Raw genomic sequence first — 15,349 nt, forward strand, 5'->3', positions numbered from 1 at the left:
ATCTCACTCTCCAGCCGTTTTTATACATGAATTTTGGTTGACTCGCCACTCGTTGCGGGGTCGTCGCTGACTGGAAACTATTATCATCCCTGAACCAATCTGAACCCCGAAAAGAAATTTCTCCCCAGTAGAGTCGTTTTATATATTGTAGTTGTCTATTTCATAACGGGCAATCATTTAAAAAAAGTTGAGGATCTAAACTGATGGCAGTCTCTTGGACGGCAAAGTGGGTGCAGCGTTTGTACCTTACGATGGCGTCAGAGAGCTGCCGTCGAGAAAGTTGAAACTCGGCGATTTCTGCTCCGTGTTTCAGGCGGTACTCTTTGCGATCAGAGAAGCCCTGGTCTATGTTTTGAAGAAACCACCAAACAGATGGAAGAAAATAACGGTCCTGACAGATTGCAAATCTGGTGTCCATGCAATAACTGACCGAAATTCGGTCAACCCTATTGTAATGGACATTAGAACAGATATCCAGAAGCTTCGATGCAGACACCAGGACGTGTACATCGGCTGGATACGGGGACAGAAAAATCCACTTTTGAAATATAAACCTTGTATATTATAAGCAAGGTAAATAATAAAGCAACTCCTATTTAAAAAATAAAAAAAATCATTTTAAAAACCACATGGACGATTTCTTTCAAAAAGCACAAATCTTGGATATTGGCATCAGGCCAAAAATGTAATAATCACAATATAAAATAATTACATCATACGCAAAAACTAGTAGGTTCTAGAGATTTCCATTAATCCATAAACTTTTAAAGTGGAATTCGTTCAAACAAAACATCCATTTTACTTACGGAATGGCGCGATATGCAAGCAAAGGGACCCTTTCTATCAAAGCCTGGTCCCCGATTACAATGAAAAGTTAACAGAATAATCTTCAATTGCCTATAAAATAACATAAAATTTTCTTTACGAAACTGTATATATTTTAATGAAAAATTTAAGTATCGTCGTCGGAAACCTGTTATTGTTTAAACATATTAATACATCATATTCGCTTTTACTTAATAGACAACTGAAGATAAATCTGTTTCTCATTATGAAACGGGCTCTGGGTACTGACAGAGATCTTAGCGGCAGACTTTGTTACAATAGATCACGGGAGAGTCTCTACTATAAACAGTGATTTTAAGGATATTTCAGAAAGGTTTTCATGTATAAATATAGTTTAAAAGTGTTCTCAATCGGAAAGAGAATTCACGCTTTAATGTTACTTAATGACTCAATTTTACGTTTAAAATGACCAATTAAAACGTTTCTCACCAACACACTGCAGTAAAAGTGCTTTCTCCACTTTTATTTTCTCTTTTTATCAATCCAAAAACAAAAAACCTCCCCTGTTCGTACCATCTCCGAGTATATGCCGAAGATTTGCAATTGTATATTCATTTCGAACCCGTTGACATTCTTGAAACACATAGAGTAATGTCACTTGCACTCGAACATATCTCTTCATGAACAAAAAAACATGGACTTCTCATAAATCTAACAAAAATCTAAATTGTACTTGTTGTTAGTAAACAAATGTATTCAAAAGTGAATTTTTCCACACTTCCTCTTTTCAAAATAGATGGTACAGAAATTCCATTCATGACTTGAGTCAAAAACTTAGGTTAACATATTACAACAGAAATGAAGAACATTTTAGAGAAGGTAATATAGTCCTGGCATCTACAGGGCTTATGATCTGTCATTGGCTGGTTTAAGGGGCCACTTTACACACTGTGTAGCATTCACCATTCTGCCTATATTTGAACATCTATATTCCTTCAATTCTTTCATCTGTTGTTATCAAGATACGCTGCGATTGGTGTGCCAGTGCAGTGCCCTATGCATAGTGCATAAGTGCGGAAAGGGAATGATGATGATTTAAATTCACTGATAATTTTCTTGCCTCTTCTTTCACAGTAGTAGCCACTCGATTGTGGAATAATCTACCCACTAATGTTAGAGACGCCCCTTCTTTATTTACATTTAAGTCAAGATTGAAATCTCACTATCTAAATATTTAAATCGTTCCTTTATCCTTCTTTTTTCCTTCCCATTCTATTCATCCTCTCTTCATAGTAGTGTTAATTTGTTATACTCGTAGTATAGTGTTAATTTTTTACATATTTTTATTTTGTTAATCTTTGTTTTTAATTTTTGTATAAAATTGTAAGATTCAAAATGTCCATGTATTTGTAGTTTTCTAAAACTGAACGGTTTGGGTATGTAGGAAGAAATTGCCTTAAAGCAATATGCCCGCCCTTATATGTATATATATTGTATATGTATATAAAGAGTTAAATAAATAAAAATAAGTGAATATATGCATTTAAACCATATTATATTCATGACATTCCATCATCCCTCGTATATGTGAAGTATTTAACACGAATTTAAATAGTTTTGATATATTTAACACTCCATATAATAGGTACAGAAGAGAACTAATAGACTTGATTCAGAATAACAAAAAATATACGTTTAGTCTTTTTTGGCTTTTTGTTTCTCGTCATCAAACCAAATGCAATTTTCCACTCCTACTTTCCTTCATTCATCCTTGTGCCATTTCTAGGACGTTTTCTAAGTTAATTATTCATTAGATTGGAAAAGTTATATTAGCAGGTACCTACTGAAGAATTGCAGCCATGTAATTTAAAAAAAGATTTCAATAAACATTAGATATGATGTACTAAACTTATTAATTATAAAATTTTCATTGGAATTGAATATTTTTTTAAAAGTATTCTTGTATTTTTTTTTTTCATCACATAGTATACAAACATAACATAAAACGGAATAAAATAATAAAAAAATCTTACATAGTGGGTAAACGATTTTATCAGTTTTACGTTACGGCACGAAAACAATAAAAATATACAGCATAAATATTTTAATATAAGAAATAAAAAAAAAAACCTTAAAAAACAAATGAAAAATCAATGTTTCCCAAAAAAACAGTATCTCATACAAATTCTTGTAATTTGTTTATGAAGACTAGGTAGAAAGATTAGATAGAGACGGTGAACGACGATAGTGAGGGTTGTATTTACTACCTTCCTACTTTCCTTCATTATTCCTTCACCACTACTCATCAATTTCCTTATTTTCCTTCGCATTATCTCCTTGTTTTGTTCATATTTCTTTTACTTACATGTATGGGATATTCATTCCTTTTGTAGTTTATTTATTTATTTAACTTTTTGTACATGATGTTATTTGTACATGGGCAGGCTTATTGCCAAATTACAATTTCTTCTTACTAACCAATAAAATGAAAGTTTTATTTTTATAATTCAAGTTACAGAACATATTCCATAGAAGAAAATATTAAAAAGCTAAAGATATATACGCATAGAAATAAAAGTATTTGTTTACAAATTACCTTAAGTCAAAACTATTACTCAATGAAAAAAAGAGGAAAAGGGAAAGGAGGAGAGATTAAGGAAGAGAAAGAATATGTTTCTTTAAACGTGATTTAAACAGAGATAATGTAGTAACATCTTTTGATGGTGGATGGGAGATAATTCCACAGTCACGAGCCGCATGGACACTATATGAGTTAGAAAAGAAACAAAAATTGTGGATGGGTATTTAGAGAGTGCCCTGAGAATTAGAACAAAGAGGTAAACCATGAACTGATAAGCGTAAGGACTATGAAGTACATTGAACAGAAGTGAGAGAAGTTTAAACCGTTGTCACTTTATTTTAGTATCGTTAAGTGGAAACATGTCATTGGATCGATCACCCTACTATGTTAATAAGTATTTATTTTTCTATGTTTAATCATGTAATCTGTTTGTATTCTAAGTACTAAAAAAAAAAACAACAGTAAATAGTTTTCTGGTTCATATTGGTACTTCATGGTTAATTGATACGAGTAAACATAATATATGCATTATTTATAAAAATAAATTGCTCTATTAATCCGCAAAACATACGTAAATGTGTGTGATCTTGGATGGTGTGTAAATGATCCGCAACACTCCCCAAAACAAAATACGTGTTACGTTTTTAAGCGTTAAAATTTGTGTACTCGAGACAGCCATTTTGTTTCCAGCGTCCACGCCTCGAGTCTAGGTGGTGTTGGTAACACCCGCATTACTGTACACGGTAAGCGCAGACGCAGGTATTCCGTTACGTCAGTGCAACATGTCAACAAACAAACAAACAAACAAACAAAATAATAAATGGGCCACGCGGAGGTCGCCGCCGAACCTGTTTGCAATAAGGAAGTGTGGCTGGGCACAGTGGACATTCGGACCGATACGAGGACCAGTACTCTGCCCGGCCGGGGGCAGGCGGCGGATAGGAAGCATGCCCGATCGTACGAGTGTTATTGGCGGTCGACTGGACTTGGCTAATTATATTGGAGATTATATTTAACACAGTTTACTGTATTGGCGATAGACTAAATTTGCCCAATTATATTGGCGATAGATTGAACCCAGTTAATTGTGTTGGCGGTACTTATTTTACTAGTGATAGATTGAACCTAACTGTATTGGCAGTAGACAGAACATGGCTAACTGTATTGGCAATACGCCGAAGTAAGCTTATCGTATTGGCGATAGGTGGGACTTAGTCAACTATATTGACAGAAGACAGAACGTGGCTTACTGTATTGGCGATTGATTAGTTATACTAGTTATGTATTGAAACTAACTGTATTGGCAGAAGACATAACATGGCTAACTGTATTTGCGATACACCGAAGTTAGCTTATCGTATTGGCGATAGGTGGGACTTAGTTAACTATATTGGCGGTTGATTGAACTTAGCTTACTGTATTGACGATTGATTGAACCCAGTATATTGTGTTGACGGTACTTATTTTACTAGTGATATATTGAAACTAACTGTATTGGCAGTAGACAGAACATGGCTAACTGTATTTGCGGTACACCGAAGTTGGCTTATCGTATTAGCGATAGATGGAACTTAGTTAACTATATTGGCGGTTGATTGAACTTAGCTTACTGTATTGGCGATTGATTGAACCCAGTATATTGTGTTGACGGTACTTATTTTACTAGTGATATATTGAAACTAACTGTATTGGCAGTAGACAGAACATGGCTAACTGTATTAGCGATACACCGAAGTTGGCTTATCGTATTAGCGATAGGTGGAACTTAGTTAACTATATTGGCGGTTGATTGAACTTAGCTTACTGTATTGGCGATTGATTAGTTAGACTAGTTATATACTGAAACTAACTGCATTGGCAGTAGACAGAACATGGCTAACTGTATTTGCGATACGCCGAAGTTGGCTTATCATATTGGCGATAGATGGGACTTAGTTAACTATATAGTTATATCGGTAGTCAGAAAGGACCATCTGTAATTTTCAAAAATGTTCAGGAGAGCTGAAATACGTCTCAATTTCAAGACTTTAATAAAAAAACTTTAATATTTTAGTGTTGCTTTTCAATAATAAATTACCATTCTAAATGACTGTGATTTTTGAAATTTTTTTTGCTGCGTGTATTTACTGAACTATTAATTAAAACCTTTGAAAACTAAAACATAAACAAAAATACAAATGGTCCCTTCTGCCATCTGACTACCGATATATTGTTATTTGTGCGGATGTTGGGCCACCGGGAGCTGAAAGAAGCTTGTTACTTGACCTAATGTCTGCATAGTAGTTAAATGTGTGAGCTGTACTAATAATATAATGCTGTTTTCTTTTTCTTTATTTTTTTTTTTCTCTTACTATTTTATATGTATATCTGTGTGGATTTATAGTGAATATGTAATATTTTATATGTATTTTATATATATTTTTTAGACACTATAAGTGTAATATATTAAATCATGTAAATGAATGCCTCGACACGGGTTGTGCTCAGTGAGGTATTCATATAAAAAAAAAAGTTTTTTGTAAACGTGAAATAATAAATAAATAAATAAATATTGGCAGTAGACAGAACATGGATAAGTATATTGGCGATACACCGAAGTTGGCTTCTCATATTGGCGATATATAGGACTTAGTTAACTATATTGGCAGTAGACAGAACGTGGCTAACTGTATTGGCGATACACCGAAGTTGGCTTATCATATTGGTGATAAATGGGACTTAGTTAACTATATTGGCAATATACAGAACATGGCTAACTGTATTGGCGATACACCGAAGCTGGCTTATCATATTGGCGATAAATGGGACTTAGTTAACTATATTGGCAGTAGACAGAACATGGCTAATTTTATTGGCAATATACCGAAGTTGGCTTATCATATTGGCGATAAATGGTACTTAGTTAACTATATTGGCATAGACAGAACATGGCTAATTTTATTGGCGATACACCGAAGTTGGCTTATCATATTGGCGATAAATGGTACTTAGTTAACTATATTGGCATAGACAGAACATGGCTAATTTTATTGGCGATACACCGAAGTTGGCTTATCATATTGGCGATAAATGGTACTTAGTTAACTATATTGACAATAGACAGAACATGGCTAACTGTATTGGCGATACACCGAAGTTGGCTTATCATATTGGCGATAAATGGGACTTAGTTAACTATATCGGCAGTAGACAGAACATGGCTAATTGTATTGGCGATACACTGAAGTTGGCTTATCCTATTTGCGATAGATGGGACTTAGTTAACCACATTGGCAGTATATTGAGCTTGACTGACTGTATTAGCGATAGACCGTAGTTGACTTTGCACCAGTAGATGACTCATATATGGGAGGAATGGATCCATGCTGGTCGAGGTGCGGAACTCATGTCTGTGCCGTCTTTGTCCCAATCTAAGGGAAGGTGGGGGTAATTAACCCTCTACCAAACAGGAGTCACTGGACGTGTCTGAAGCCTGAGGTTTTTGATTGCGGGTGCACTTGTCAGTGGACAGTGGACATCTTTTGCTGAGGACTTTCCTGATCACGGAATATACGTCTCCTTTATTGAGTTTGCTTGTTTTAAACAAATTTAAAGAAAATGCTAGAACCCCAATTAAAAATAGTAATTATAATTTAATTTAACTGTACCTACCTAATCTAATATTTAGTTTTTTTGTGCACTTTGACATTGTAATTATTTTCTTTTTTTAGAAGAAAGAAGGGAGGACTGATAGCTCCGTATGGATCCGCCGGCGAAAGGATTTTTAAGTTCGATTAAACAAAATACTTATTTTTTTATTTTTTATTATTTCATTATTACTGTCGTATTTTATTTATTTTTTACGTGTGGAATGATACGGAGTGGCTATTTCAATGGACGCATTTTTTCTTATTTTTTTGACATTGTATTTAGTAATGCATAGAAAACTATAATTGGCCTATAATTTTGGTTTATTTGCAAAAAATTTTTTTGTTGTTGTAATGGCTGTTGTTTTCTTTTCATAAATAAATAAAATAAAACAACTTTAACGAATTTTAAGAAGCAATTATTATTTAAAAAAATAAATAATTATTGCGTGTCTTGTGTTTAAAAAAAATTTTAACTCATTTTAAATTGTATTTGTTAACAGTTTATAACCCTTGTGCATGTAAAACCCCCTTTGGGCGTTAATAAATAAATAAATTCGTAAAATTTTGTATTCGATTACTGACATTATTGATGAACCAATACTATTCGAGGGTTATCTATAAAACGCAACAGCTTTATTAATTTTGTTTGATATAAAACAATGAGCAAAATAATGTTTATTTTATGTAAATAAATGCTATAATTTCAGCCTGGAGAGAAGCATGGCCTACCTTAATACCAATATGTGTAAAATTGAAGAAAAACCTTGATATGAAGATGATTAATCCTGCGGTTCATACAACGGTTTATTGGGGCAGGTTGGCGAAGTAAACGTACTAGTATATAATTATTGTTTAGCTGCGGTTTATTTATTGGTAAATTTTTTTGAACATCTTATTTCCCATTATATCACGCATCACATTTTTTCTTAACACAGAAATTACCAATAATATTAATATCACTACAATAACATTTTATTATTCAAATGCCGTTCATATAAGTTTCACTAAAATGAAAAAAAAAAAAACTATTTTATTTGTATTACGAATGCAAACAAATATACAGGTCAAATAATTATAAATGGAAACTATAAAAAATGTTGATATAAAAATAGTAGGGCCTTTTATCCAATAATATGTTTGAACTTAATTATACTAAAATAAAGCGACGACGGTTCGAACTATATAAATAATTAATATACCACGTATGAAAATAAAAGAAATATGGACAAAACGAGGAGATAGTGGGAAAGAAAAGAAGGAAATTGATGAGGAGTGGTGAAGGAAAGTAGGAAAGTGGTAAATACAATCCTCATTATACATCGTCCGCCGTCTCTGGGTAGTAAAGTCTTCATAAAGAAATTACAAGATTAAAATATTTATACTCTTTATTTTTATTATTTACGTGCTTTAAGGTTAAACTGATAAAATCATATATACCTACGCACAGGCTGGCCTATAAGGGATTTTTTTTCTTATTATTTTATACTGTTTTATGTTATGTTTGTATGCTATGTGGTGTTAGAAAGAAATTACAATAATAAGTAAGGTGATCAGTTTTACGCCTCAGGTGCCAGTCCAGGGACTATGAAAATATTTCAGCGTAAAACCATTTTTTAAATTAATATTTCATGACAACCTATGTCGGGAATCGAACCCGAGACCCCTTGTGTGGTAGGCAAACGCGCTGACCACTACACCATGAGGCTGACAAAATTTTAACTGATTACGATTTAAAAAAAAAAAACATTTTTGTACTGTAGCATAGGTTCTTTGCCAGCCCGCTCGTTAAATCGCTTAGAAAGAAAACTGATCCGAATACAGTGTTTAATCGTGTCAATAAGGTTTAATTTATTTTGATACAGCATCCCTGTCAGCATAAAATATTATAAAATAATATTATAGAAAAAGCTGACGAATAGGCTCAATACAGTTCCTGATTTTGCTGACTTTCCAATAAGTTTTTCCAAGAGAAAAATAAGAAGCAGAACTTTACAGTTATGAAATGATCGCTATTTTATAGAACCCCCAGGAAAAGTAACAAAAATGTGTTTTCCATCTATTTACCATGCTTTTGAATTCAGAAAACTGCAGCGTGTAGGATACAAACTTACAAAAATCCTTATAGGACATGGCGGATTACGAGCTACTTGCACAGATTCAAGATATTTGAGATCAACACCTGCATGGGCAATGATGTGACTCTCCAAGATGTCTCCCATCTGTTGATGCATTGCCCCTTTTTTAGTTTACAGAGAATGCAACTGGAGGCGCGATGCAAAAGCGTAAATGAGGATTTACACGATGTTTATGTAGTAATTAGTCACAAGGGCTTGTCAAGGGAGGTAACATTATACATAATAGATATAGTAAAGGCAATAAAAGGTATCAATGATAGCGGGACACCAAATGCCGAACACTCTTCAAGTGGATCGGAAGGTTTGCTGACGAATGACAACAGTCCGCCTTCTCCTGACGAGTTTCCTGTGGTTTCTTTGTCACTAGAGCAAATGCGGAGACGCTTCTAAAACATCCCACCCGATCCGTGCATATTATATCAAATCTAAACAAGTTTTTTATTAAAGTAAATTTGATAGGATATTACTTTTTTTTAAAGTAAACAAATAAATAACTATCCCTTTGACGTCGGTCAGTATGTGACCTTCGCCTATCTAACAGCATCTAGAGATTTTTTTAAACAAACTAAGCAATCAAATATAACTAAACTCTTTCAATTAGAATCATTAAAATTTATCCATAAATTAGCCACCAATGTAATTGTAGACGAAGAACTAAAACTGGTAAAAATTGTAATAAATATGGACATAATTCGAGAGTATCATAAAAATATTATACAACTTTCTAAAACAAGACATGTGAAATTATACAATAAACTACCAGACAAAATAAACAAAAGACTCAGACAAAATTTTCAAAAGATGTCAAAAATATTATTTTGAACAACAGAGTATGAATAAAAAATGGATACAGAGTGTTCTTTAAACCTTGTCACATCCGAAACCACGATGATCAGTATAAGCAAGAAGACATATTAGCACATTAAAATATTTTTTTAAAATTAAAAAAAATAAAATATTAACAAAACAAATAGTTGCTAACTTCTGCAGGGTAGAAACGAGGAGGGGGAGGGGGGAGTCTGACATACCGTTAACCGTGCGGCCGCGCCCCCCTCGCTTCTCCCCTGCAGAAGTAAGCAACCATTTGTTCTTAGTAATATTTTATTTTTACAAATTTTCTTCGTTCTAAATATTTTTGAAAATATGCTAATATGTCTTCTGGCCCATACTGATCATCGTGGTTTCGGATGTGACAGGGTTTGAAGAACACCCTGTTTTTTGTAAAATGAATGTAAAAATCCGTAAAGGTTAATAAATAAATAAACAAAGTAAGCATCAAATAATTATAAATTGGTCAACTCACGATTGCAGGGCCCCCTGTAGGCCACGGGGATGCTGCGCCCCTTGCGGCACGCCGCGGCGCGCAGCTGGCACGCCGAGGCGTACGTGCGCCCGTCCGCGCCGCACAGCGCGCGCTGCTCGTGCGGCTCGTGCTCCGCGCGCGGGCACGAGCGCGCGCAGCGCACGCAATGTGCGCGCGAGTCCTGGTCCACGAGGCAGTGCCGCCCGCCACCGCACCGAATGCGCGCGCACGAATCTGCACGTTGAAAAATATCATCATCCTTCTTTCCGCATCCATAAGTGCATAGGGCACTGCAATGGTAAATACACAGATCAACAAAATTACCAAAAACCAGTTAAATAATAAGTAATTTATTTTATTTATTTATTTCTTCAATATAGTTTTTTTTATTTATAGGAAAAATATTCGTAAACCATATTTGCCGCAACAAATCGGTTTTTTAGAACAGGCATTTGCCCATATAGGAACCGATTGCAACATTAGGCGTATTAATATTTCTGGCTTGCCGACCCTTCAAAAAAAAAAAAAAAAAAAAAAAAAAAAAAAAAAAAAAAAAAAAATTGATAAAGCTTTGCATTCTGTCTCTGACATTATTCATGATCAAATAAACTTTCCTAGGGTTATCTGCAAAATGTAAAAGCTTTATCATTTTAATACAGACAGATTTGTTAGTATTAAAAAAAATAATTTATAAATAACACCTGGGCCGCCATTACTAACACTATCTTCATTGGTACATTTTTCTACCTTTATTTAACATTAAAACATACATAAATAAATATAAAAAAATAAATTAGGTTGAACATGTCAAAAAGAGTTTGGCTCTCGTGTACGAAATCATACAAAAAAGAAACAAAAATGCGTAAAAAAAAAAAAAAAAAATATTCAAAAATTGAAAAAAATAATACATTTCCAGATAGAATTAAGTAAAGTCGATACAATAATCGATTTACGACAATGTGTATTTTTGCATGAAAATTTAAAGTATCTTTGTCGGTAATCTGTCATTGAACATGTTTAAAAAAAAAGTTAACTTACTCTATTTTTCACACTGAACACTTTATTAAAAAGTAAAATTAAGTTTTTTGTGTGAAAAATAGAAGATGCATGCATTTTTTTTTTATGTAAATATTTTATTTAGAATACAAACAGATGAACAGGTAAAATAATTATAAATAGAAACTATCAACAATGTATAAATAAAATAGTAGTGGAAAATGGTGATTTTATTTACAGGTAAGTTATAAAAATATAATATATATTTGTACCTGCATGGGAGGTACATAATATTATGATGTAAGTAATATATACTTTAAATTTATATTTTTCTGTGTGATACAACAACTCTCATCCATGAAATCAACTGAAACGATGAATTTCGTGATATATTATATTATATAGATATATTATCCATTACTTTAATATATAATTCATTAAAAAATAAATTTAAAATACCACTATGAATTCAGTCGATATTAGGTATTCAATTGAAATGTCAACTGGCCGCATTGTTCTAGTAATTACTAGTGCTAAAAACGGCCTCGTGGAGCGCTATATGTCCTGCACTATGACACATGAAAGTTATTATGGTTAAAGAAAATAAATAAAAAATAAAAAAAATGAAAAAAGGAATAAAACGAATAAAACGATAAAAATGAAAAAAAATAAAAAAATAAATAAATAAACAAAATCAATAAAATAAATAAAATAAAAATGTGAATAAATAAAATATAGAAATATAAAAATATACTGATGTTTTATATAACTTCTATGTATGTAAAAACCTTTTGGGCGTGAAAAATTAATCAAATAAAATAACATAAAAAATAAAACAACTAGCAAAAGAATCCTTACTCTGGCAGTGTCCGTAGTAGTCCAGGGTCAGGTCGCGCGCGCGGCGGCGGCACGCGCGCTTGCGCAGCCGGCACAGCGAGCGGTAGGAGCGGCCGTCCGTGCCGCACACGGGCCCGGCGCGCGCGCCGCCGCAGCGCGGCGCGCACACGCAGCGCGGCCGCCCGCGCCGCAGCGCGCAGCGCTGCCCCGCGTCGCACTGCACGCCCAGGCACGAGTCTGCACAGACAACGGACCGTCACAACTTGGCCAGGCCAGCGCGAGAGCCACGCAGAGGAAGCGGGACCCGGACGCGACTGAGACGCCATTGAAGCGAGATAAATCTACGGGATACGTGCTGCTTTACTGATGAGGATTACGGATATGGAACCTCACCAGGGCCCAAAGCAGCAAAATTCTGAGTTTCGAGAATAGGTGACTCAGAAGAGCATTAGGTGTGCGGCGGCGGTGGTTTGACTTTGTGAGGAATTTAGTAATAAGATAACGGACGCAGCAAACTCCGGTGACAACTGTCATTAAGCTAGCATTAAGCGATACGGCTGGCTTGGCTATGTGTTGCGGATGCCAAGCTTGCCTACTTTACAAAGCATCAGGTTGTCGACGTCCTGGACGTCCATTGCTGACTGTTCGTCGGCAGTTCGTATCAGAACTACAGGACGCGAACCTGACTCGGGAGGATGCAAAGGAGCTAGCAGCTAACAGAGATGCTTAGAGGATCTTTGTGGACACCATATGCTCTAACTAGGGAGAGGACATGGAATAATAAAAATAAAAAAAATGACATGTCATTGGCTGTTTAAACTGGCCACTTTACACACTGTGTAACCATTCACCATTTTTCTTATGTTCGAACATACATATTTCTTCAATTCTTCCATCTGTTGATCTAGTGAAGTAAAATAGTAAATACTGCTGTCACCATTTATTTAAATTAGTGTGATTAAAATCACAAACACTACGAAACTACAATTTTAGGAATCAACAAATCAGTACAAAAAATGCGGGCATTTCCAACGTTTAAATAGCCAATTCTCCACGTGGAAACAGATAAGACTTAAAAACTTCAATATAAATATTTTGCTGCAGGGAATTTTACCACATCACCAAGCCTTTGAAATTATTGTTTACGCACACACTTCGAAAAATCAATTTTTATTTATTTATTTATTTAATCCAATATAAAATACAATACAAATACATAGTTAACAAAATGTCTATACAATAGGTAGGTACATTCAATATATATATATTTTTATGGATATAGCCACTCCACTGGCCCACAGGCACGTTCCGGAGTGTCAATTAGAACGAAGATTGTATTTATTTGTTCATTCTTAAGAGCGAGTTACCTCTGCAGCCTACGCACGGCACGCCGCCGCCAAGCGCGTGCCAGAAGAACAGCGCCCCCGAGTCCAGGTCCTCAGGGCTCCATGCGGCACCCGGCTCACGGCCGGCGGAGCAGCACTCGGCGCGCCCCACCCTCTCGGCCGTCAGCTCCTTGCAGCGCCCGTTACGCTCCATGGACGCCCAGCAGATGCCTCCTGCAAGACACGACCGGACTATGTGGGTTACAGTATATGGCATAGTTAGCTTAGACTCCAGATACTCCATCACAGATGTTTATGACGCCAATAAAAATTCCTTAACCAAAACTTATCGATATGACCTTTTTATCGCGTCCAGTGCGGCCATTGTGATTAAGCTACAAGCATCGCTAAGCATGCATTATTCTTTGTGGTGGTGGTCAGTTCTTTGCAAGCTCCTGACGTCAATGTGACCTGTGAAGATTTATCGTGACGGGTCCCCGAGTATAGTTCTCGCTCTCTAAGCACAGGTCTATAAAGAGCCTAGCTACTGTATGGAAGGCGAGAGTTTATATTTTGCTAAATCTTCCCCTCCAAGCCCAGATCCGTAGGCATGCATATTTTTTATTTTGGAATTGCTTGCAAAATCTAGGTAAAGAGTATGATAAAACAATTTATATATGAATGGTGGGATTATGTACCCGCAAATATACTTTTCCGTTGCATCAAACATCTACGTATGACTACATGGTTTCAGTTTATTTCCTGAATGCAGGAAGTTCAAAGCATGATAAGAGGATAAATTATTTTGATGATTAACAAAGCTCTCTCTAGGAACTACCACAAGGACCTCCCAAGCCAGACAGGTTGGTGCTGAAAATCTGATTAAAAGAGATCGAAAGGTGTCTCGATAGTAGGTAGTTGGAACAACTTCATCCGCCTGGAAGCTTAATTATCAAGTTGAGGGGTTGGGCAAATGTTCTACCAAGAAGATAAAAGAATGACAGAGCATCGCTGGAAGAAGTTCACACAAGTCCAGGGGGACCACGGCGATAAAAAGGTACAAAAACTCTTTGAAATAGGTCAGAGGTGGAGCATATCAATCAACCCTCGTATTGTTGTACATTTAAGAGATGTTTCGTCGTTCAGCGCTTATATTTTTCAAAAAGTAATTAGCAAGACTCTGTTACTATGCTATGGTAATAATTATCAGTAGATTAACTAAAATTCTTAAAAGTACTATATTGTCCTCTTTGTCTAATAATCTGTTGTCGACGTTAATGTAACCAACTAATCTCTTGAAGTCCTAGTAAACCTTTTTCAAACAAAAATATTTCGAGCAGTACTCAACTTCCTCATTGCTCATAGATACGAGTACATACGTATAGTCATATAATTATAATATACCAGAAGGCACGTAGAACCAAGTTTGCATATATCGCACTGTGTCAAAAAGTCTGCCAAATGCCCGACATCCCGCCTGCGCGCATGCGTGAAGTGGACGCGGGATGTTGCCAGACCACGAAAATATATTATCATAATTATTTTATATATCTGATTTCTTTTTTTCTCTCGCAATATTATTCTTAAACTTTTCTTTATATTTAAAAATGTTTTTCCTTTTTTTGTTTTTTCATATTTATGTATTTATTTCGTTAATATTTTTGGTTGCTTATGTGTATTTACCCACTTGTTACTATTATTATAGTTATGCAATTTTATAATTTTTTGTTATGTATTTATGTTTGTATTTTTTTTTC

General features: G+C 35.0%; 1 protein-coding gene across 1 annotated transcript in view; it reads right to left on the reverse strand.

Moving 5' to 3' along the window:
* Fs (Follistatin) overlaps positions 1-15,349 on the reverse strand; it is a 71,915-nt gene that overhangs the window by 55,770 nt on the left and 796 nt on the right. The window contains exons 2-4 of the mRNA XM_088236722.1: positions 13,635-13,826; positions 12,289-12,504; positions 10,435-10,668 (exon numbers count right to left, since the gene is read on the reverse strand). Coding sequence (XP_088092848.1) covers positions 10,435-10,668; positions 12,289-12,504; positions 13,635-13,826 — 642 coding nt within the window. The remainder of the gene's footprint in view (positions 1-10,434; positions 10,669-12,288; positions 12,505-13,634; positions 13,827-15,349) is intronic.

This window comes from Micrasema longulum, unplaced genomic scaffold, assembly GCF_059751315.1.
Source record: "Micrasema longulum isolate JH-2025_06_02 unplaced genomic scaffold, ASM5975131v1 h1tg001597l, whole genome shotgun sequence".
In the NCBI taxonomy this organism is placed as follows: Eukaryota; Metazoa; Arthropoda; class Insecta; order Trichoptera; family Brachycentridae; genus Micrasema; species Micrasema longulum.